Consider the following 25,240-nt stretch of genomic DNA (forward strand, 5'->3'; position numbering starts at 1 on the left):
TGACTATACTTGATTTTCCTTTATCCCCAAGAAAAACACTTTCTTATGCATGTATACATGCACACAGAGACACACACACTAAGAAGCAGTATGAATTATACCTTTGTAAAACAAGATAAAAAAATGCTACAATTCCTATTTCTATTGTAAAGGACATATATAATTAGATATCATTTACCAACAAAAAGTTTTAGAAACAGTTATTTCTGGTTACTATCAACAAAAATCTTCCATGTGATAGGTGAGACAGACATTCACAGTAAATCAACAACACTGTCAGAAGTGTCAGAGAATAACTTACAGAGTTCTTATTATTTCATTTTCTCACATATTTTAAAAGGAGATAGCAAAGTAGAACAACATAAATAACTCAAATATAAATCTTTCTATCTTGCCAACAACATGAATAAGAGAATATATTATAAAATTACCTTATTCGGTCTTCCAATCAATGGATTGCTCCCGCATCGTCTGTTGATGATGTCACGAATAAGATGCTTTTGCCCATTATACGTTGTCAGAATGCTGATCTTGTCAGCAGGGTAGCCAAGTAAGCACATGTACATAAAAAGTGCCACTACGTATTCTGCCTCTCCAAGATTCTGTAACGAAAACATTAATCAGATTGTGCATTTATTTCCCTTTATAGAGAAAAATCAGGGCTTTCCAGGCTAGTGGTAAGGAATCTGCTTGCCAATGCAGGAGACCTAAGAGACGCGGGTTTGATCCCTGGGTTGGGCAGACTGCCTGGAAGAGGGCAGGGCAACCCACGTCAGTATTCTTGCCTAAAGAATCCCATGGACAGAGGAGCCTGGCAGTCCATAGTATCATAAAGAGCTGCACATGACTGAAGTGACTTAAGCATGCAGCACATATACAGAAAACTGTTAACTAGTACAATTTGCTTGTTCATCACACCTCAAGAAGTGACAAGTTACTATCTTGGACAAGTGAATATCTCTCATAAAACTGAGCAATTAACTTATCCTAAATTAACAATGATACATGAAAATAGCATATGTGGTAATTATCTGTCCGTATTTCCATATGTATGTCTTGTTTTTAAAAAACAAAGTGGGATACTATAGATACACTTTGCAACCTGATTTTTTCATTAATATAGCATAAAAATCACTGCAGATGATGACTGCAGCCATGAAATTAAAAGACGCTTACTCCTTGGAAAGAAAGTTATGACCAACCTAGACAGCATCTTAAAAAGCAGAGACATTACTTTGCCAACCAAGGTCCGTCTAGTCAAGGCTATGGTTTTTCCAGTGGTCATGTATGGATGTGAGAGATGGACTATAAAGAAAACTGAGCATCGAAGAATTGATGCTTTTAAACTGTGGTGTTGGAAAAGACTCTTGAGAGTCCCTTGGACTGCAAGGAGATCCAACCAGTCCATCCTAAAGGAGATCAGTCCTTGGTGTTCATTGGAAGGACTGATGTTGACGCTGAAACTCCAATACTTTGGCCACCTGATGCGAAGAGCTGACTCATTTGAAAAGACCCTGATGTTGGGAAAGATTGAGGGCAGGAGGAGAAAGGGACGACAGAGGATGAGATGGTTGGATGGCATCACTGACTCAATGGACATGGGTTTGGGTGGACTCCGGGAGTTGGTGACGGACAGAGAGGCCTGGAGTGCTGCGGTTCATGGGGTCGCAAAGAGTTGGACACGACTGAGCGACTGAACTGACCTGATAGCATAAAAATTCTCCTTGTCAGTAAACCAAGTTATAATATTATTCTTAGTGGCTATTCAGTATTATATGGAATAGGTAAAGGTGTAATTAATTCCTATTGATAACATTTAGGTTGTTTTTCTTTTCAAAAATAATTTGTAGTAAAGGAAGATGTGTTGAACATTTTACCATGTAAGTCTTTGCAAGTTTGTCTATTTTTTAAAGGATAAATTCATAGAAGTAAGAATATTGCTTTTAATAAGTACTAACAATATGTCCACCACATAACTTTCCTACTAGCATTGCATGAGTATAGAATTTCCCAAACCTAACCCAACAGAGGTGAAAATATGCTCCAGTGATTTATACTTGCTATACATGTATCTTTGTGAACTGTATATTCTTGTCCTTATTATATTTTTCTATTGGCTGTTAATTCTTGTTTGTTAAATGATGAAAATAAATTCTGTTCTAAATCAGTATTTTTCTTTATGATTTTGGATTTTGTAAGCTTAAAAAACCTTTCTCATCCCAACATTATATATTTATCAATATTTTCTTCTTTCTAGTATGTTTACTGTTTCTTTTCTTTGGTATATATATTTTTAATCCATTTGAAACAGAAAAGTGTGTGTTGTCTGTCAGGTGGAGATCTAACTTTCCTTTATTCAGTGGTTGGCTAAATGGTTCAGTAATACTAATTCAGATAGTTAAGCAAGCCAGGAAAATACAAAATAAACTTAAAAGTTTCTTGTTTTTTTCTTACCTGATAAAAGTAAGGATTAGGCTCAGATTCTCCAACTCCCTGAAAATCTTCAACATTAATGAGCTGGAAGTCATAGAGCAAGCCAGCATTGGCTGTACTAAACTCCGGCAAGAGCTGCACATGGGGTAAGTTTCCTAGATTCTTATACCGCCAGTTGTAGAGGTTGCACAAGCTTTCAAAGACAAATCCCCCCCAACAGGAAACATTAGCAGTGTGCATTCCCTTTTAATACGCCTAAGGGGGTTTCTAAGGAACTGGGTTCTTCCTGTTAATTTCCATATTATCTACTTTGTGCTCATTGTTTTAGCAATAATGCTTTTGCAACCTTTGTCTCCCTACCATCAAGCAAATAAGGAGACTGATGATATTACAGAAATGATAACTATTATGTTCTCTAAGGTAAATGCTATCTTTATTCCTTAAATAAGAAAATCAACTACAAGTACTACAAGTAACTCTCTGAGAGGGAACCTATATATTTTATGAATAAGAATTAGTGTGTTCTCTTCTTGTTCATCTCTAGCTTTAGATTTCAAAGTGATATTAATCATATATCTTGGGGCCATGCAGAAAAAGGAGGTAACAGTGAAAGGAAGCCCTTAGTTTATAAGTCACTTAAATTAATCTCAACGAATAAAATGAAGGAACTCATTTGTTCAATTCACAACTCAGGCTGAAGGCAATAAAGGTATTTTCCAATTTGTAGATGTGTATCCAGGCAAGTTCCTAGATAGCAGAGAGTGCTAAGAGTCTATACAGAAGATGCTATTGAATAGTTGGATCATGGAACTGATGTCCTTAAACAGGAGTAGTAACCCTAACATCCAGTCCCCTGCTCCCTTCTCCCATTGCCCAGTCTCCTTTACCTTGCTCTGGCCCTCCCCTGGGCATCAAGGTCCACAGTAGGAACTCCAACCCTGACAAAGCGAGTGAAGAGGGACTGCTCCATATTTGAATACTTCTGAAAGGCCATGTTCTTAATGACTGGAGGTAACTGGTGATGATCACCAATCATAATCCAGCGTTTTAGTCGGCTAAAACCATCCTGAGGATTCTAGGAATAAAAAGTGGGGAAATTGCAAAATAATTAATGTAGTACCCTGTTAATCTCCAATTCATGGCACAAGATTCTTGCTATTCACATGATGGCTTTAACAGTTTACTAATTCTTGCCATTCACCAGTTCCACAGAGAAGAATCTGGCAAATTTACCGAATGACTTGTATGGTTACCACCCGCTGACAGTGTGTGAGGGAGGCTGGAGGGACTGAGAAGGCAGGCATGGACTCACCCTGCACAGGGTAACCCAAAGAGGTCTGGGAGGCTTAGGTCCTAATCAGGCAAAGGGTGCACAGAAAGGAACAGATGCCCAAGCAGGGAAATGGAAAGATGTCAAATTGTATCACAATTATAGGCAGCAGAAATTATACCTTCTTTAATTTCCTACTCTATTACTTCAATTTCCTACTCTACATGTCTCCTTGTTTCTTGAAACATATTTTGATAAAATAAAAATACCAGATAACTTGGCTTTATAAAACAACTTTTGGAACCCAATTATCTATAAATTAGAGGAGCCTCTGTTCTTCAATCATGAATTACACATTTTTTTTTTTAACGCTTCCATAGTAAAGACTATTGTACAATAAAAGAAAACATCCTTAAACATCATCATTTAACTAAAAAATTTCAGGTATAAAATAAAGAAAAATAATGTACCCAGGGATCAAAAATAATTCCAGAAACAACTCTAAAAGAAATGAAAAAAAAGCTCATCTTCCCTCCAAACTGCATAAAAATGTAATTTTTTTGAGAAAAATTGCTGTCTTTTCAAAACTTAGAGACAAACTATGAATTTTTATATTAGTACTCCCAATAACACAAACTACTCAATAACCAGTGAATAGATTAAAGGAAGTTTACATGTTTAAAATAGAATACTAAACATCATGAAGTTAAGGAAAATACATAATCATAGCAATCAGCACCTCCAAACTCGAGTTTTCTGACTCCACCCTCCAGAATTCTTAAACCTCTACTTTGTCTCAATTTCAGTATCTTACCTGTAGAAGAAGAGGTATAAAAGTTTCTATCTCCAGAATCTGAGCAGCTTCCTCCATTAAAATGTTGTCATACTGAGAAATGGAGAAAAAGAAAGCTTGTGAAACAGTTTGAAACCCAAACAGCTACCACCATGACTGTAATAAGCATCCCCAAACCTCTCAAATAATTCAGATAAAAATAACATACAAATTATTCAAACAGAAAGTTCATGATCTTCTTTACCACTGTGCTTGAATACTCATTTACAGGAATGTTAGGCACTGCGTATCTATAAAATAATGAAAAATCAAGTCTTGCTCCAAATGAAGGAAATTTCATTCTTTGTGAATCTTCTATCTGCCCAATTTCTTCTAGATTTATTCTCCTCAGGTTTTATCTTTCCCTTCCTCTTCTGATTGCTATTTATAGTATGATATCCTATTCCTCATAAAATACCTTCTTTGAGACTCTTACTAAGCACAAAGTAGAGTTCCTTTGTTTTCTATTTTCAAAGTTTTCTCCCCTGATTTTTTTTCAAGGAAGTGGATGGTAGGGGGAGTATATTTACTCTTAATGCTTAATTAACTTTTTTTCTTTTAAGCTAATTGTTTATATATGCTCTGGTTTCTGTGCTGGAGAAGGAAATGGCAACCCACTCCAGTATTCTTGCCTGGAGAATCCCAGGGACAGAGGAGCCTGGTGGGCTGCTGTCTATGGGGTCGCAGAGTCAGAGACGACTGAGGTGACTTAGCAGCAGCAGTTTCTGTGCTACTCATTTTTACCAAAATATGCTTGTATTTGTTCAAGACTGGTAGCTGGATTTCTGTTGGACATGATGAAATTTAAGGCTCAATTCTGTACTGTTTTCTAGTGAAATTACCTTAAGTTTTAGGCATGTGGATAGGTATCTTCTCTAGCTCTATCTGATGCTAAATTTCCCTATTACAATGATTAGTTAGGTTATCCTGGTGGAAACCTAGGAAGAGGGGGTTCAAAGAGTCATATTTTCTCAGAAGTTCCCACGTGGGGTCTCAAGGTGATAGACAAAAATATGGAGAACAGAATGGGAAAAGCTCAAAGATGACAGCTTAAAGAGACTCCTTCCTGAGAAACAACTCTGAAAATCTAAAGTTATTTAACTTATAAAAATATATCTATAGCTCCTGTTAAAAAGGAGATTTTAATTGCAAAGCAAAATTATGACACAACTATACTGGGTGTATTAAGGAAGGAAAAGAGTACACAAAAATGCTTGCATGTCTCCTTGGAAACAACACAGAATCAAAAGACAATGCCTAAAATGGAAATTTAGCATTTTTTATTGATATAAATGAAAAGGACAAAGGAAATATTAAAAGAGTTGAAAGACTAGATAATTGGGGAGTGGGGAGTAATGTTAAGGGATACCCTCAGTACTCACTGTATCTACCTTTCTAGCACAGTGTAAGAAAATGATTAACGAAAATATGATAAGCTACAAGTAATGTTTTGTAGATTAGGCAAGTGAACAGCTGCATGAAAGCATAAAATGCTCAGTTTAGATTGTATCATTTCCCTGTGTTGTGAAAAGTAATATGCTTTAATAGCAAATCCAAAGTATATTTTATGTGTCAGCCCAAAGCAAGAACAAAATATTTAGGTGCAGAATTCTCACGAATTTGCAAAAGGTAAGTTCACACCACTAGGTTGAGTTCACACTACCTTTTAATAAATTATCATATTTGTCCTACCTTATAGCTGAGGAAACTTTAATCTAAGATTGCAACAATTCTATCACCTTGAATTTATTTAGCACTTATCTTCCAGTGACCTCATAAACTTAAAAAGTCAGCTATTTTCATCCACAACAAGTGTTTTGCTACCTTTGAATTCAAACCAGTATACAAAACACTAATAACATCAGATAAACCAGTTGGAGGGAAGTTAAATGATTTGCATTAAAATCAGAGCTTAGTCAGTACCACTAGCAAAGTCACAAAGTGTCTGCAAACTCAAATTTACTGACCAATTATTACATTACATTTCAACTGAGTAACAAGTAACAGGCTGTCTTTACCCTTTGGCTCTCCAGTCCTTATCCTGAGATGGAGTCATTTAAATATCTTGTTTAACAGTCTAAATAAGTGTTTCCATCTCCTCATAAAGAACGCTTTTCATTTACTGAATGAACAAATAACTGCAGTGGATGAGTGCTTAAAAGGTAAATAAGGCAAGCATACAGATTTCTATTAGGTGAAAAACACTGTCAAATGTTTTTATAAAGTTTTTAGTTCTGTTTGGAGATTCTTTTAACACAGTGAAAGTAAGTTAATTTACCTTAAAAAGTATTAGAAGTTATTTAGACAGTCATATGGCTACAATGTTACTTTAAAGACATATTAATGCATCTAATAACTAAATTTAGAAAAATAAGATTTATGACAGTTTACTAATCGTATACACATGGGAGACTATTATCACTTTAGAAACATTTTAAAGAAATTATACATGTGAACTTCAGTAAGAAGCAAACATTCAAGGGAAAGGGCCAAGTATTAAGGAGAGAAGAGAAAAGAAAGGAACTAACAGCTGCACAGATGAATTAAGGAACTAAAATACAAGTCTTTACCTTGAAACCTAACTTGACTAAATCATGTCGTTTTAAGGCAGCATGAGTACAGGTCATAGCGATGATTTTGGCTTCTTTCACCAAAAGGTATTTAGATCTGTCTAGTCCACTTCGAAGCAGTTCAGAGGCTCTGAATTCCTATGGGAGTGGGGAAACAATGAGATACTTGTTTTAGGAAAATCATGCATACGTTCAATAATCCAGTTTATGAGACTTTATGTACAAGCTTAATATAAATATCTCGGTGATGCCAGTGGTAAAGAACCCACCTGCCAATGCAGGTAAGACGTGAGATGTTTGATCCCCGGGTTGAAAAGATCCCCTGGAGGAGGACATAGCAACCCACTTCAGTATTCTTGCCTGGAGAATCTCATGGACAGAGGAGCCTAGTGGGCTGCAGTCCATAGGCTTACAGAGTCAGAAACAACTTAGCTGCAGCAGCATAAACTAAGCCTATCATCCAAATCGATGAACATGAGCTTGAGCAAGCTCTGGGAGTTGGTGAAGGACAGGGAAGCCTGGCGTGCTGCAGTCCATGGGGTCACAAAGAGTCGGACCCGACTGAGTGACTGAACTTAACTGACAGAACAACAATTCTGTCCATGATTAATAAGTTACTAATTAAGTTCAAATAATAACTGATATTAAAGCTACAATTTGGACTGCTTTTTTTGTTTAAGGTAAAATATTTACTGTATCAACAAGAATACTGAATATCGATCACCCTTGTACCTCCAGGAAAACAGACACTATGTCAAACATTCATAATGAAAGGAATTTACTGCAAGGAACCCATTATGCAGGTGATGGAGGAGTAGAAAAGCCAACCAGCAAATGGTGAAGTAACCCAGAGATTGGCAACAGCAGAATATTATGACCATCTGTAGGCTGCTGCTGCTAAGTCGCTTCAGTCGTGTCAGACTCTGTGCGATCCCATAAACGGAAGCCCACAGACAGAAGCCCACCAGGCTCCCCCGTCCCTGGGATTCTCCAGGCAAGAACACTGGAGTGGGTTGCCATTTCCCTCTCCAATGCATGAAAGTGAAAAGTGAAAGTGAAGTCGCTCAGTCGTGTCCGACTCTTAGCGACCCCATGGACTGCAGCCTACCAGGCTCCTCTGTCCATGGGATTTTCCAGGCAAGAGTACTGGAGTGGGGTGCCATTGCCTTCTCCGGTAGGCTAGGAAGGATAAAGAGGAGGAAGTATTATCTAAGTCCAGAAACTGAGGTATCATTATAAGCTGGAACAGCAGTGGACCAGGTCAGCAGAAACTGGAGTCATGTAAGGGATGAAACTCCAGGCCAGAGAGCTGGTGGTGAAAAATCCTGGCTTCCTTCTTTCCTCTATTTTTGTCACATTTCTCATTGGCTAAACCCAGCCAGAAGTCAGCTGACATGAGAGGCTGGGAAATCAAAACTCCAAGGACCAGTCTCAGTCCAGACCAAGGCAGAGGATTCCAGAGCAGAGTAGGGGAATTGACAATAGATGGATGTAAGGAGTAAACGAGCCATGCAGAGTACCTAATATCAAGTTTTATCAAGTCTGAACATTATGTCATACTTATGTCAGCCTTTTAAACATTTGTTTTATTTATTTTTAAATAAAGCACCACAGGCACAGGTGGAGGTACCCTATATTTCCTTCTTCCCACTCTCTCCCCGGACAGCTATTATTATAAATTACATGTTTTTATCCTTTTATATTCTATTTATGTAATCATAAGCATACCACAACAGTTTTCCAGGTTTTACAATTTTATTTATCATTATCATACTACATATATACTACATATGTATATACATTATATATTTATTATTCTGTACCAACCATTCATCCATTTCTATCCACCTACTCACACCATGTGTCAATGTTTACTTAATATTTACTATCTGCCAGATATTGTTGTAGGAAGTAGGGATAAAATCACATATAAAAGGTACAAAGACTTTTAAGAGGAGATAATCTTTGCCCTTTTAATCTGAAGTAATCCTAAACCTTCTAACTGAGAGGAATGTGAGTCTGAAACGTGGTCCTTTTACAGTATTGCTGTAGTCTTCCAGGGATGTTTCCAATAAGGAATGAGAAAACTAGGAAGCATCCCAGGGGCCCTGGGTTCCAAACAATCTTCTCTGTCCCCTGTGTATAGTCGTGATTCTTATTTCACCTTAATAATCAGGAACATCTTGGATAACACAGCAGCCTCACTTTTGGCTCACTAGTCAAAGGCATAAAGAATTTAGAATGGCCAAATTCCCAATCAAGGAACTACTGTCAAATCTCCTTAAAAAAAGCATTCCTTTCTTAAATACGAATACTTTCAAACCAGGAAAAAAAAAAAGGAGATTCAATTCATATCATAATTTTTACTTATTTCTTCAACTAGAACAATACATGCTTCTAATAATTCCACTTAAAAGTAATAATCTTGTTTGCTAGATTTGAATATTCTACTTACTTAAAAAAAAGAAAATCAGCTTAGCTGGTTTAAAAGAAAGTAAAAAGAACTTGAGAATCCTTACCTCAAGCTGAGTAAAGATTTTCTTAATATGCCTGAAACATCCTTCAGCAATTTCCATGTCTTCTTCATAAGATCGGCCTTTAAAAATGGGTTGAGGGGCATTCGCAAAGTACTCATGAAAAGGGAAGAAAGCTGAGACTTCAGTAGTATCTGGCATCGTGTTACTTTTATTTTTCACTTTGCTGATATACTCTTCCCAACGAGACATTACCTGTAAGAAAAAGAGACTTGAGGTTAAATTGGCCAGCCCTTATGTTTTAGATGGACTTCCCTGGTGGCTCAGTGGGAGAGAATCTGCCTGCCAGTGCACGAGACTTGGATTAATCCCTAAATTGGGAGGATCTCTTGGAGAAGGAAATGACAACCCACTCCAGTATTCTTGCCTGGAAAATCCCATGGACAGAGGAGCCAGGCATGGACGGTAGTCCATGGGGTTGAAAAGAGTTGGTGTCCAAGTGACTGAGTGACTAAACAACAACATTTTAAATAATAAAATAAAAAAAATGCGCTTAGTTTGGTTTTCTCTGGTGGTCCAGTAGGAAAAGGAAAAGAAAAGCAATCTTTGACCCAACCAGACTATTTCTTATCCAAGTCACTGACAAACTGCTCTTCTTTTATAAAAGTAAACTTCAAGACTGTAGGGTAAAAAACCCTTAAAACATGTACAGATGGGAAAGAACCCTAGAATCATCTCATGGGACTTTTTATCTCAGATGTTTCAGACTTCCCATGCATATTCAAAACAGTTTATGATCAATGATCCAAAAAGCCCTCTTTGAACAAAGAAATTCCTAATTTTTTCACTATCTCAGTTTCTTTCCATATATGGTTAAGTCCAGCTCTAGTAGCTTTTTCATCAATTTAGCACTTGTCAACTCTTCTCCTACATCTTCAAAATTTTTTGAATTCTCTTTAGTATACATATAAAAACTTCTGGTTAAGCTGCCTATGTATTTGAAAGCTCATTTTATGACTTTTTGGGTATAGATAGTTTAAATATATGCTGGTGTAAATGTTAACTATGACCCCACTCAGTTCCTACTTAATTTTTGTAATTCTCTCAGTTTTTCTGTTATAACTTCAGTGTTTGTCAAATTGTGGTCCTTAGGCAGAATGTCTGAGAAGCTAAATAAAAATGTAGATTCCTGGATATCACATTGTATTAAAAGAAAGTCTCTGTGGACAGAGCTTGAGAATTTTCCTTTTCAACAATTTTCCTAATGTGATTATTGTGTGTTGAAAATTGTTGATGTACACTGTGAGGCCTCCAGTTCATATTTCTTAAATTTATTAGTTAGGCCTCAATAATTTATGTTATTTCTACTACTTTTAAAAGTAGTTTTCACTAAGAGCCTGGTGATTTTTATCTTGTGACAAACATGCACCTAAGCATGACCATTACTCCATTATTCAAAGTTCTGAAGAGACTAACATGAAGATAACTTTGCAACATCATGTATATGTCCCGTGTTTCATAGGAACCATGAAATATACTCATTTTGAATGAACTCAACTGGTTTATCAGCTTATAATGAGCATAAACTTTTTTTCATATACATTTAAAAATTTCAACACTGTGATTTATACCTAAAATATGCAAATAGCATTAGTACAAAGAGAACAAATAGAGTTATACAAAAATCTTCATTATTTTATGTTCAGTCCATTTAAAATTACTAGTAAACCAAGTATTAAAATTTTATGTTTATTCATTTTATTTGGCTGTCTATTTCTCATTTTCACACTCCCAAAATTAACTCTAACAAAAGCAAAAACATACCTCTAAATTGAAGTCAAAGAATTTTTAACTTAAATTCCTACTTTGAAATCAACTCTATAACAAAATGTATTTTTGGAAACTTAAACAGAAAATATGCTTTTCTTTATTCCTTGATTAATATGCATATTAAAAGTAAGTTAAAAACTGCATCTGTTACCACTGGGTAGCTAGACTATTTAGTTATATTTCTATAGTAATGAAAAAAATGAAAAAATAAAAAAGAGAGACTATAAACTTTGTCAATAACAAAAAAGGAGAAGAAAAAAATTTAAAAGTAGCAACACTGGCCTTTCACTGAATGAGTCATCAAGTTATTTAGCAAAGAAAATTGAAGACAGTAGGAGACAAAACATTTAACATCCACAAATATAGCTTTGGCAACAGCATATATTTTAATCTACTCGAAAAAATAATTTTCAAGAAAGGATCTCCAGAACCCATCCCAGTTCCTAAAGAAAGAGTATATTCCAATAAAGTATGATTTAAATATCTTTAATCTCTTATACCTGATACAAGAAGAAATAGCCCGCAGTTTCACAAGTGTATGAAGCATCTCCTGGAACCCCTAGACTCTTCTGCAATCGTTTGACTTCTTCTAAAAGTTCTATTCTTCGAGCTAGGACATAATTAACTCTTCCATACCTAAAAATTTCAATTAAGTAAAAAAGCAAAATTATATTATGAAGACACTTTCAAGGAAACTGTCAGCAAAATATTTAAGAAAATCATAACAGAAATAATAAATGGGCAAAGAAAATAAAAGGTAGAAAACATAGTAGGTAGCATTGGTATAAAATAACTCAAGTGGTAGTTCTTTAGTTATTTTGTACCAAAGCTACTTAAAATCTACTGATGGATCAAGGATGCTGTGCAAATGTGTTGGTGGTCTGTGAGAAAGGAAAATTAACTATATTATTAAACACCTTTAGTTCAGCTATCTTTTCTTTTTTCTTCATAAAAAGACCGTCGCAAAGAAGAAAACACTATAGTACATTCAAGTGCTAGTTCATCTCATAACAAACCAGAATATAGTTTACAAACTGGCTACTCTGAATACCACTATCATAAAAGGAGGTTAGCCCTAAAACTTTTGAAATGTAATTTCAAAATTTATTTGCTTATTCTTTGGCATTGAACACAGCTTGGCATCTGGACCAAATAGGTTCATAAATATTTGCTGAATGTGTAAGAAAACTGAAATTTGGAGAGTACCTGGCCCAAAGATAGGTAGTTAAGGAAAAAAAGGGGAACCAGAACTGGATCCCAAAGCCTATGCAAATTCTTTCCACCATAACAAAGTGCCTGCTACGATTCCTCACCACCAAAAAAAAAAAAAAAGGCAGCAGCAGTATACAATGGAATCCTATGTAACATTTGCTCAAGTATTCTGTAAATCTTAAACTATATTAAAAAGTCTCAATTAATTTTAAAAAGGGAAAGCAATGTACAGGAATACTTCATTTTATTGGGCTTCACTTTACTGTACTTTGCAGATACTGCGTTTTTTTACAAATTGAAGGTTTGTGCTAACACTGCATTTAACAAGTCTATCACTGTCATTTTTCTCCAACAGCATTTGCTGTCTGTATCAAATTTTGGAGATTATTGAACTATTTCAAATATTTTCATTATTATTATATTTGTTATCTGTGTTCTGTGATCTCTGACATTATCACTGTAACCACTTTGGGGTGCCACGAACCATGCCCATGTAAGATGGCAAACTTAACTGATGAATGAGCATGCTCTGACTACGTGTTATGCTCCATCAATTGGTTATTCCCTCATCTTTTTAATTATGACAAAGAGAAAAATGAAATAATTGCACAATCAAATAAACACACACATTACTAATAAGGCCTGGAGCTTGACTTACCCATCAGAAAGCAAAAAGAGTTTTTCCCCAAGAAAATTGGTAGTACCAGAAATCACTTTAAAAATTCTACTTCTTTTCTATTATAATATTCTCTAAAAACTATAAATTATATTGCAATACACTTATAATTACAGTACTTAGCATTTCATCAGCCTGCATACATTCACTGAAATCTGGATTAGCAGATTTTTAGAGTTGAGTCCACTTGATAAGTTAGGTTCAACAAGAAGAAATACCCATGGGAAGAATTCAGAAGCATTACCAGCTGTTCAAAAATTAAGAATTCAGAGCCCTAAGTAACTTAAGGTGTGTTGATCTTGCCCTCTGACTTTTTAGAAGCTAAAAAATATTTGGTGAGCTCTTTAATATAAGAACTCTAAATAAATGCAATGTAGTAATTTAATACTCTTTTAAGTTCTTTTGATGTCTATAATCAATTTAGTAGTGATTACAAAAGTAATGTTCAATAGTCAAAGGCTGTATTAATTATGTACAGCTGTTAATTATGTCTATGTCAGAAATCAAGCTTTAAAAACTAGTTTAATTATAAATGAAACAAGCTGTTTTTTATACAGCAACTTTGAAGGAAAAACCAAAATACTAATAGCAGAAGAAATCTGACTTGTAAAATTTTAGTCACTTTATGTCATATTAACATAAAGTCCAGCTAAACTGGCAATAAATTCCTGAAATAATACTTACAACCCCAAAGCTTATACAATCACTAATCTCCAATTGCATTTTGTTAAGTGAATCTACCTAATTGGTGCCCAGATTAAATGAAATTAAATGTCTAGATGAAATGTGAAAAGGAATTGTGTAAAGTTGTATAGTTTGGGTTTGGCAATGTTGACTTCAGTAAACAGAAAGCAAATGGAAATCTGCAATTTTAAAAAGATGAACAAGATAACTCTTGTTCTGAAATAACCATGTGTTTGAGGGGAAAAATGACATAAACATGTAGAACTCGAGCAGAGGGAAATCATGACCAGACTTTGGGGTATACCTATGTAGGTTATGTTAAAACCCTTCAGAATTCAGTTGGATTATTCACTGCTCTCTTTCCTGTTGTTTTTTTCTTTATTAAAGAAAAAGAGGAGAAGGTTAAAAATTCTTCGTATACTATTTCAAAACTCATCCCTGTTTGCTCACCTGCTGAAATCTTTCTCTGTCTCCAGCTCTTCTTCTCCATGACCAAGACGCAGGAGGTGGCGCTCGTCAATGTCTAAAGCCATGATTTTCTCAAACAACTGGTTCAGGGCCTAAAGAATAAAAAAAAGAACGAGTGAGTTTTAAAGAATCAGTAGGCTCCTTTAAAAGTAACAAAAACTAACAATCACAAGGGTAGAAATGAATGAGTATTGCCCAGTGAGATCAGAAGGAAACATATTAGGTCATTTATAATTTAAACGGAATAGTGTTTTTATTGATTTGTGATAATGCAATATATGTATGTGTAGTCAAATAATAACTGGAAATCATAAAAAGTCATCTGTCTATTACATCTCTGATAATTTATGAAAAGAGAAGGCTCTGGCTCAGTTTCTATTTCCCTCAAGTAGTAATAATTACTAAAATAATTAACAATCACATCAAATTTCACTTTACTCAACAAAATTTCTATGAGTTGCAGAAAACTGGAAGGGTTTTGTGGCTGGAGAAGGCCTCCCAGGAGGTGTGCTGGTAGAAGGCATCAAGAGGACCTCGGAGAGGAACCCAAAGTGCAGCACTCAGATCTTAGGCTGAGAGTCTAAATCAGCTCTTGACACAATAAGGAGTAGAGCACTAATTGTAAACTGTTCTGATGAAAGACATTTACCCATGAAATGTTCATATTTGGGGCTTCCTGAAATCCTAGCACTCATTATCTGAACATCTGTAGTCACAAGGTTTTGTAGAAAGGCAAACATTTCATTGCATTTAAAGATACACTAATAAAAATGACATTTAAAAATCAGCCCCCACTCAAATATTTCTCTGAATTCACTACTAGTCTAGCCCTGACCATGAAGTCAATAGCCAGTCTTGTAAACATCCAAGCTATAAAGTATCCAGCCATCTTTTACTACCAAAATTCTAGCAATTAGAGCTCAGAAACTGATGAGATAAAACAAAATTTTCTGAAAAAATAATTCACACTATCCAAACTCTTAATATTCTCCTTCTAAAACTTGAGATACAATAGATCAGACCACATGGCATTACTCACTATTTAAACCTTCCCTATCTAAACTTATGAACCACATAGATTTAGAGGGCAAAAAATACTCGCACATGGCAATCTCAGAAAAAACTGTAAGATTTCATCATGAATTAAAGCGATGTTGGAGAATGGCTTGAATCACATATTCAAACCAAAATCTGGTATACAAACTCTGAAAAATAAACAATTTGTATTAAAGAGGATGATTTGATTATCAGAGGATCAAAGACATCTTTGGCTATTTTTGCAAAATAATATCATCTCTAAAACAGTGCTACACAAGTCAGTCATAAGTAGAGGATACTATAGAAAGTCATTATCAAGTTATGACAAAATTTGTTTAAAAAAAAAAACAACCAGTATGTTAAAACAACACATGAATAATATCTTACACATTCTAAGAAGTTGAAAATAGGTAAAATTATTACAGACTAAATTTCATTAAACAGAAGAAAGAAAAAGTCTTTACACAGTTTGCTTCTTTTATCAAGATAAAGTCTCAATTACCCTCTCCCCTGCACAATTTTAGTATACCATGCCAGTTACTTACAAACATTAAAGATAAGAAAACAGAGTGAATGAATTGGATGGACAGTTAATAGTTTTAACATTCTGGGATTAAAAGTTGATGAATAACAGAATAAATAACATTGAGCATTCTAAAAACCCAGTGCTTCTTCACAGACCAGTTTAAAAAAAAAAAAAACTAGTGAGCTGAAAGCACTATTTTTAATATGTATTCAGAGAAAACAAGTACCTTTGGCACAGACTACTGTGCAAGTTTCACAACATGTTTCAGAAGATTCTGAGAGCTGCCTGTCACATTTTACATGAGAATTAATAAATATTACTTGTTCTTCCTTATTTCTATGACAGCTTTAGAATAAATACCCTGGCACACATATAGATGTAAAGACCATTTTTCATCCATTATTTACAACAAAGGAGTTTGTTTTTCTTGTTTTAGTTGCTCAGTTGTGTCCAACTCTTTGCGACTCCATGGACAGCAGCCTGCCAGGCTTGTCTGTCCGTGGGATTCTCCAGGCAAGAATACCGGAGTGGGTTGCCATTCCTTTCTCCAGGGGATCTTCCTGACCCAGGGATTGAACCTGGGTCTCCCACATTGCAGGCAAATTCTTTACCAGCTCAGATTCTTTACCATCCGAGCCATAAGGAAGGCCCAGCTATTTATACATGTTTTATGTATTGGACCAGCAACCTCAAACAGTCCACCCAAGTAATATACATATTCATATGTATACTTCATAAGAACTTAAAATTCAATCCAGTTTCAATATGATATAGGTTCAGTCTTTTAGGAATATCCGTTCTAGTAGCAGAAAAATACTACTAGTAAGGGGTAATGCTTTTAAAGAAAAAGGTCTAGCTAAGAATGGAAGATGGGGGGGAAAAGTCAATTACCATGTATCCAAATATTCCTCTCAGCTTTTCCATATGTGGACTGCCTCTATTAGAATGGTCTGGTCATGACCAGTGATAATCCAAGATTAACTCAACAACAAACACTATGCTCATCAGCCTTTGCTGGTATGCTGTGTGCCCATAATCAGGTTCTCATATATGCAGAAATCTACACTGTGCTTCCATGCATCTCCTGTTCCATACATGCACATCCACTTCACACTAGCATGTGCACAGATGAGCACACATGTACATACACATTCCCTTTTTCTTACCTGATTGGAATGAGTAACAATCAGAGTCCTCTGCTCTGGGAAATTGTGGTAGATGTTGGATATAATTTGAACTGCCACATCTGTTTTTCCTGTACCTGGTGGGCCCACAACCTAAAAAAGCAGATGAACACATAGCAAACTACTGAATTACCACAATGTTAGAAAAAGAAAATTTTAAACCTGAAAGATGAAACAAGTTAAAAATTTTGCTGGGTAAGTTCAATGCAACACGGAGAAGGTAAGAGTTAGTGCACTTGAAGATGAATCAATAGAAATCAGCCATCCTGAATAAAAAGCAGAAAAAAAGATTCATGCCTTCATGAATCTATGGGGCAATATTAAAAGGTCTGATATCCTTGAAGTTCTAGAGAGGGGGAAAAGTATACAGTGTAGAAAAGTATTTAAGGAAATAATGGCTGGAAATTTCTCAAATCTGGCAAAAGACATAAATCAACAGATTCAAGAAGCTCACTGAAGCATAAGCAGAATAATACCAAAGAAATCTAAGACCAGACATATAATAATTAAATGGTTGGAATCTAAAGAAAAAAAAATCTTAATAGTAACTAGAGAAAAATGATATATTACATGTAGCAAAAAGACATTTCAGATGACTGTGCACTTCTCATCAGTACCATGGAAACCAAAAGGAAGTGGAATCACATTTTTAAAGGGCTGAAGAGAGAAAACTATGAATGAAAATTCTATGTCCAGTGAAAAATATTTTAAAGAACGAAAATGAATTAGAGATACTCTTAGATGAAGGAATACAAAGGTAATTCATTGTTAGCTGATCTGTTCTTCAAATTGGTAAAAGAAATTCTTCAGACAAGGGAAATGACACCAGGGAATTCCATGGTGGTCCAGTGTTTAGGACTCTGCGCTTCTACTACTGGGGGCGTGGGTTCAATCCCTGGTCAGGGAAGTAAGATCCCACATGCTGCACAGCAAAAAAAAAAAAAAAAAAAAGGAAATGATACCAGAGGATACTTAAGATACCAGGAATAAAGGATAAATGGTAAATGTAATAGACTATTCTCCACTGGAGTTCTTTAAAATATGTTTGATGTCTGTAATAAAAAATTTTAATATTGTGTGATAGTATTTTCAATGGATTTACAGGTAAAATATATGGCAACTACAACATAAAATGGGAAGGTAAAGGGACTTATATGGAATCAAGGATCTTCCATTCAATTTAAGAGACAAAATATTGATTCTAAGTAGGCTGTGAAAACATTTAAGTACGTATATTATAATTCTCTAGAGTAGCCATTAAGAAAAATTATACAAGAGATATAAACAAAACAGATAAGTAGAAATGAAACACTAAAAACTATTGAAATAACTCAGAAAAGGGCAGGAAAAGGGAAAGAGGAGCACACAAAAAGGGAACAATCATAAAAAAGAAATAATAAAACGGGAGGCTTAAATCCAAACACATTAATAAGAACATTAAATGTAAATGGACTGAACATACCAATTAAAAGCAGAGACTTCAGAACAGAGGGAAAATGAAATGCCCAAACATATGCTGTCTACAAGAAACTCACTTTAAATATAACAGGTAGGTTAGAAGCGAAAGGACAGTAAAAGATTTGTCATGTAAATACTAATCAAAGAAAGTTGCATTGGCTATATTAATATCAAAGTAGGCTTTAGAGCAAAGCAAGTTACCAGTGATGAAGACAGACATTATACATGACAGAAGCATCAATTCACCAATAAGATACAACGACCCTGAAAGGGTACGTACATCTCCATAAAGCTTTAAAACACATGAAGCAAAACCTGACAGAACTCAAAGGAGAAGCGAATTCACAACTGCAGTTGGAGACTTCAACACTCCTCTGTCAAGGACAGAGAGGTACTGAGCAGCAGCAACAACCAAATGGCATACAGAGGACACTCCACTCAAGACAACAGAGCACATATTCAAGTGTACATGGAATAGTCACCAACAGATCATGTCCTGGGCCATAAAACAAACCTTACTAAATTAAAAAAATGAAAATTACAGAAAGTATTCAATATGCTCTCTGACCATAATGGATATAGACCAGGAAACCAGTAACTGGAAGACAACAAGAAAACCTCCCAATACCTGGAAATTAAACACACTTCTAAATCAGTGTCAACAGAACTTTTCTGCAAAGAGCCAGCAAATAAACACTTTATGCATTGTGGCAGCATAAAAAGGCTACCGGTAGTACATAAACAAATGGCCATAGCTCAGTTCTAATGAAACATTTTTTATGAACATTGAAATGAGTAGTGTCCAATGACATAAGATGCCACAATTACCTATAAATACTTAATTCAATTGGGTTTCTGTGCTTAAAAATGGAATATACTCTGAAAATCTGATGCTTACTTCTAGTCTGAATCCATTTAAGAACTAGTAGAACAGTAATTCTCTTACCATAGTTAGCCCAGGCTGCATTCCAGCACGGATGGCCTCTATCTGTGTATGAGTGAACTGAATTGTATTACTGCAAATTAGAGTTGATAAGAAATTGGTTAAACATGAAGATGGATGATGTTAATAAGAATTTAGACAAGGAGAGGTCTGGACATTTGCTCTGTATTTGTCCCTGGTCTCCCAATCTCTTCTTCCTCCCACCCGAACCCTTTCTGTGGCTGTGCGTGTGCAGCAAAAAGTACATAAAGACATACTGTTAACAAATGTTAAATGCACAGTACAGTATTGTTAACTATAAGCACAATGCTGCACAGTAGATCACGTGACTGACCCAGTCTATTCTGAATGACTTTCTTTACCTCTGCCCCTCCAAAGACCAATTAAAACTGAATGAATCTTGTGGAAAGAAAAGATGACAGATATTTTTCAATATGGTTAGCCCAGAACTTAACTGGAGTGTCAGAGTACTGGTTCCCCATCTAATACCAAACACAATGCCACTTTTTTACTCATGACACACATGCACAAGGTTAGCTGCTAAATGTACGACATGGTCATGAAGTAAGAACCTTGGGGTCACATTCAGGCAGACTGCTAATATTTCTTTTTCATAGTACCTGAAAATGTTTCTTTTTGAAATATTACAAAAAGGTCAAAAATGTCTGAACTATTGAGTCAACTAACAGAAGAAAAGTAAAGAGGGTCCAGAAACAGAAGTTTCTTAAAATTTTCAAAGAGTCAGAAAAACTTTTAAATATTACTAACCCATGTGAAATAGCAAACTATTATCTATTACTATAATTAGCAGAGGCAGTGAAATTACCGTTTGGGTTGGTTGTAAGGATAAGGACCTCTATTAGGAATAACATGAGGTTCAACAATTAAAGTTTTTGCCTCCTCAGTGTCTTCATCTTCCCCGTCTACATCTTTCCGCTTCTTCCCCTTTCCACTTCTTACTGGAAAAGTGATCCTACAAGACCAAAACCTTTGTTTATTTTCACAATTAACAACAATTTGCCAAGTACCTGTCTCATGCATGACTTTATACAGAGGACAATAATGAGCAAGAATCATTTATGGTTTAAATGAATTTACTCTCTGCATATAAATTTCAAAAAAGTAGATTTAAAAGCACTGAAATGTGGTTAAAGGTATTTAGATTAAGAAAAAGGCCACCTGATTAAGGGAGAATCAAAGAAGAAACATTTATCTAATTTTTTTTCCTATGGGAAATAACATTTTTTTAACTGGGATAATATTCATGTAAAAGTCACCATTTTAAAAGGTTCAATTCAATCGGTTTTAGTACATTCACAAGGTTGTATAGTCATCACTACTCTAAAGCCAGAATATTTCCATCACTCCAAAGGAAACTCCATGTCAATTAAGCAGTCGCTCCGTATTCCAACTCAAACCTAGCCTCTGGCAATCAGTCTACTTTCTGTCTTTTTATCAGACTATTCCGGTCATTTTGTGTGAACGGAATCATAGAGTATTTGTTCTCTTCTGGCTAGCTTCTTTCACTTAGCATAATGTTTACAAAAGACAATTTACATACTTACAGCATATCACTGTAAAGTGCTTTACACATTGTCCTTCATTTAATTAGAAAAGGCTTTACGGGAAAGGTAGTATCTAAAATGAATTTCAAAAGACAGTCCAGGAAGAACCAGCCAGTTCTACATAAGTTTAGGATACAGTAGAGAAAACTAGAGAGGCTAGACTGGCACCTGGTTATGACACCTCTGGAATATCAAGCCTTTAAGGCAGAAGTTCTTAGCCTGGGGTCAGGGATACCCCAGGAAGCAACTCCCCATAGGTACCTGGTGGAGAGTCAATGAAAACTCTTAAGATTAAACTAAAAAGTTAATTCTCTATTTGTACTTTTTCCAGTCTTTGTTCACATTCTGAAAAAAAAACAGATTAAAAAAAAAGCTAAGAACCAAAGAAACTAAGAGGTCAGTTTTCATCAGACAGTGGAATGACTCTAGCAGTAGGCATCATGTAATGGATTTAAGAAAGGAGACAAGGGGCAGGAAAGACACTACCATTACAAAGACTGAAAGTGCTGAGGGTTTAGAGAGGGAGCCATCAGGACTGACATTTGAAAAAAAAAAATGTATCCTTAAGGCAGAATCTGTAAGACACAGCAGGAGTGATGGGAATAGAAAGGTTAAAAAATAATGCTGAGATTTCAGTTGATTTTGCCATTAACAAGATTAGAGAAGTATGGAGGAAGACTAGGTTTGAGAATTAAAAAGGGTACATGTTTTTAATATGTATAATTATTATATTCATATTTAATGGTTAATTAAAAGCTATATGTTCTAATTGCAACTAAGAAAGTAATTAAATCCTTTGCTAACATCCCAGGTATACCTAGTGCTTTGCCACTAATTCATATGATGGAATTTACGAAGCATTCAGTACTTCAGGTACTCTGTTTTTTTTTTTACTAAAACTAATCCAAAGCTCCTTTAATTCTGAGTATAACAATATTATTAATATTTAAAATTGTGAAAGCAAATAGGGTTAAAAGAATTTTTTCCTAAAAAGCAAGAGTTCAAAATCACATGGCTCTTTATATTAATTAGGACTTATTTCTTCAGTCAAAGGCCACAAATATACCAATATAATACTCTTCAAACTGATTCCTTGTAAGACAAAGGCTACTTTTACTGTGGTCTTAAAATAGCTACTACACAAAGAATTAGAAATAGAGTCTAATAAAATAAATTTATCCCAGTGATTATATGGGGAAGGTGAAAACTACCCAAACAAAATCTAGATATGATACTTAAACCTTACTTTAGCTACAGTCCTGATGGCCTCACTCAGAATGACTACAGAAAGCTTGGAAAGGAGTATATCCAGTTTTGACTTTACCTGAAAGGGGGTATCTGTAGAGCTGGGTCATCCACAGTTACTTTAACATTATGACCAGGAAAGCTGGCTTTTAAGTGTTCAATGGAGAGAAATGTATCATTGAAATCAAGGGTGGCAATCTGATTGGGCATTTTGGAATAATGTGCACTACTTGGATCCCCATAACCTAAAATGATGTCATGCAGCCAGTCAGGTACCACACAATCAGTATTCATCAGGTTCCGGATAGTCTCCAGCACAGCCTGTCAGTAAGACAACAAAAACCGATTTGTCAGGAAGACATCTCAAACATTTGCACTTCAGTGGAATGTAGAGCTGGCTGCACTAATCCAGAATTCCCAAGTGTTTCAAGGCAAGAAGCTATTTTCTGCTGACAGGTGCTTGGCTAAACTGAATCAACAGCTATATTTCCAGCTGATACCATACACTGAGTTAAACAAAAGACCAAACTTAGCAAGAACAGTTTATCCATTAGGAGATCATTTAGACAAAATGTCATAGATGAGTTTACCACTTGACTTCTGTTGAGTAGGATGAAAATCTGATCAGGTCTACACAATAGCAAGAAAACATTACAGAACAAACCCTTGAAAAAAATGTTTCCTCTTAGAAATTACTGCAGTTTCCTCCACCTTATAGCCTATAGTTCCTCATTACTGAGACACATAAAACCAGAAGCACATTAATGTATGCCTTGATTGTGAAACACACAATTTAGAAATACTAAAATTAGCACTGCTAGAGATAATAAATTAAATGAACAATGATAAAAATGAAATGTCTAAATTTCAGAATGAAAGAATTAGGACTACAATAAGAGGTCCCCATAATAGTTAATATATACATTGTCAAAAGTAATTACTAGAAGCCAAGGCAGATTCTTAAGACTTTCCAATAATTATTTCAACAAAGTGATCTATGCAACATACGAAAATCAGGTTAGGCAATTAATTTCAAAGAATAACAAAACCAGGCATTTTTATATTATAAATGCTATACATCCAACAAGATAATGAAATAACAAGATAGTGTATGTTAATCACACTTATCTTATTTTCTTGAACTAATCTTTAAACCTAAAATTCTCTTAGTCTCATCAAAAGACAAAATAAGATTTAGCAAATAAATTTATTTTATATTTAATCTATAAGTTAAGAATTTAAGAGATTTGTTTAAAATCAAAACAAAAGCAGTGATCACTATTTTAAATCTTTTTAAACCTAGTATCTATGTAGTTATGCCTTAAAAGTTATTCAAATGAAGATACAGTACTTTTAATTATATAGCCCAGAAATTACCTTAAAGTTATTTTCCTTTGGTTTTCTTCTCATTATTACATTGAAAGTTTCATACACATCTTCTGCTCCATTTTGTATAGTATTGGTCATATCTTGTTGATACTGATTTGGATCCAAAAACACTCTAAAAGTCCTTGATTCTCCTCTAAGACTGGGTCTGGGTTCAGGTCCTAGACATTTTTTTTTAAAGTTTGTTAAATGAAATATATATGTTTCAAATATCAAAGTAAGTTAGCAATATTCTTTTTCTAGAAATGATGAGTAAACAATTCAGACTTAACTGCAAGCCATTCCTCCAACTAGAATGACTTTCACTCATCCATTTCAAATTCCAAGCTGAAAAGATTTTCTCCTCTCTCTAAATTGTTACTATTTCTTCCTAGAACAATCGTGTGATGTTTATGGTACAATGCCATGAACTGCAATTATTTGTGTATGCCCTCAACTGGAAGAGGGGCCTTACAAATCAAAGAGCTTTACTTGTGTCAGTTACTCATAGCGCCTTCTGTGCGTGTGCATGTTAGTTGTTCAGTTGTGTCCAACTCTTCTTGCGACCCCATGGACTGTAGCCCACGAGGCTCCTCTTGCAGGCAAGAATACGAGAGTGGGTTGCCATTTCCTTCTCCAGGGGATCTTCCTGACCCAGTGATTGAACCTGGGTTTTCTCCCCTGCAGGCAGATTCTTTACTGACTGAGCCACCAAGGAAGCCCCAAGGAGATGCTTCTAAATAGGGTTATGCTGGCATCTTGGGCAAGATAAATCCTTTTAGAAGACAGTTCTGCTGAGGTACTTGACATTCCTGGCCCCACCCATCAAACATTACTAGCTGACCATCCCTTCCCTACCCCGGTCATATGACATCACAGACACCGCCACGCATTTTACAGCACAGGAGAGTGTGGCTCCATTCATGAGCCTCTGCTAGCATGAATCAGATCAGTGAAACTTAAAAGCAGAAATTAGGAAGACCTATCAGGGAACAGCTGTAGGAGGTATTAAGATGTTTTTAAAAGCAATAAAGTATCATAAAAGGAAGAGTTTTAAATATAGGCAATTTCAAAAGAGCCTGTCCAAAATCTTATACAGAAGTCCAGAAACCGTATTATTTATCTCTAAAACTGGGTGGTAGATACCTTACACACTTCTATATATATAATCCTTTGTGCTGATTTAGTATATAAAACAACTAAAACATTACCTAGTACGCAAAAAGGCAAAGAAATTTTTCATTATGTACACAGTCTTTCAAAAATAAAGATCATCATACCGTCTTCAATGACACGCCCTTTATCATCTAGCATGCCCTGGATTTCACAGCCTCTGACATAAACTAGGCCAACCTGCTCAATAAAAGGTCTTCTTCGGTCAAACTTGGTACCATAAGGTTTTGTGGGACGCACAGTAATTAAAAAGCATACATCATGCTTCCGAAGGCCTAGTAAAACATAAAACAC

The 25,240-nt window shown here is 35.3% G+C and overlaps 1 protein-coding gene across 1 annotated transcript in view; it reads right to left on the reverse strand.

The window, feature by feature from the left end:
• Positions 1–25,240, reverse strand: part of AQR (aquarius intron-binding spliceosomal factor) — a 94,513-nt gene that overhangs the window by 24,688 nt on the left and 44,585 nt on the right. Inside the window, exons 18-31 of the mRNA XM_055537287.1 lie at positions 25,054–25,221; positions 23,786–23,955; positions 22,488–22,729; positions 20,425–20,571; positions 19,602–19,671; positions 17,180–17,290; positions 14,432–14,541; positions 11,910–12,045; positions 9,625–9,834; positions 7,106–7,243; positions 4,518–4,589; positions 3,321–3,508; positions 2,455–2,626; positions 432–602 (exon numbers count right to left, since the gene is read on the reverse strand). Of these exons, the coding sequence (XP_055393262.1) occupies positions 432–602; positions 2,455–2,626; positions 3,321–3,508; positions 4,518–4,589; positions 7,106–7,243; positions 9,625–9,834; positions 11,910–12,045; positions 14,432–14,541; positions 17,180–17,290; positions 19,602–19,671; positions 20,425–20,571; positions 22,488–22,729; positions 23,786–23,955; positions 25,054–25,221 (2,105 nt within the window). The remainder of the gene's footprint in view (positions 1–431; positions 603–2,454; positions 2,627–3,320; positions 3,509–4,517; positions 4,590–7,105; positions 7,244–9,624; positions 9,835–11,909; positions 12,046–14,431; positions 14,542–17,179; positions 17,291–19,601; positions 19,672–20,424; positions 20,572–22,487; positions 22,730–23,785; positions 23,956–25,053; positions 25,222–25,240) is intronic.

Source organism: Bubalus kerabau, chromosome 10, assembly GCF_029407905.1.
Source record: "Bubalus kerabau isolate K-KA32 ecotype Philippines breed swamp buffalo chromosome 10, PCC_UOA_SB_1v2, whole genome shotgun sequence".
In the NCBI taxonomy this organism is placed as follows: domain Eukaryota; kingdom Metazoa; phylum Chordata; class Mammalia; order Artiodactyla; family Bovidae; genus Bubalus; species Bubalus kerabau.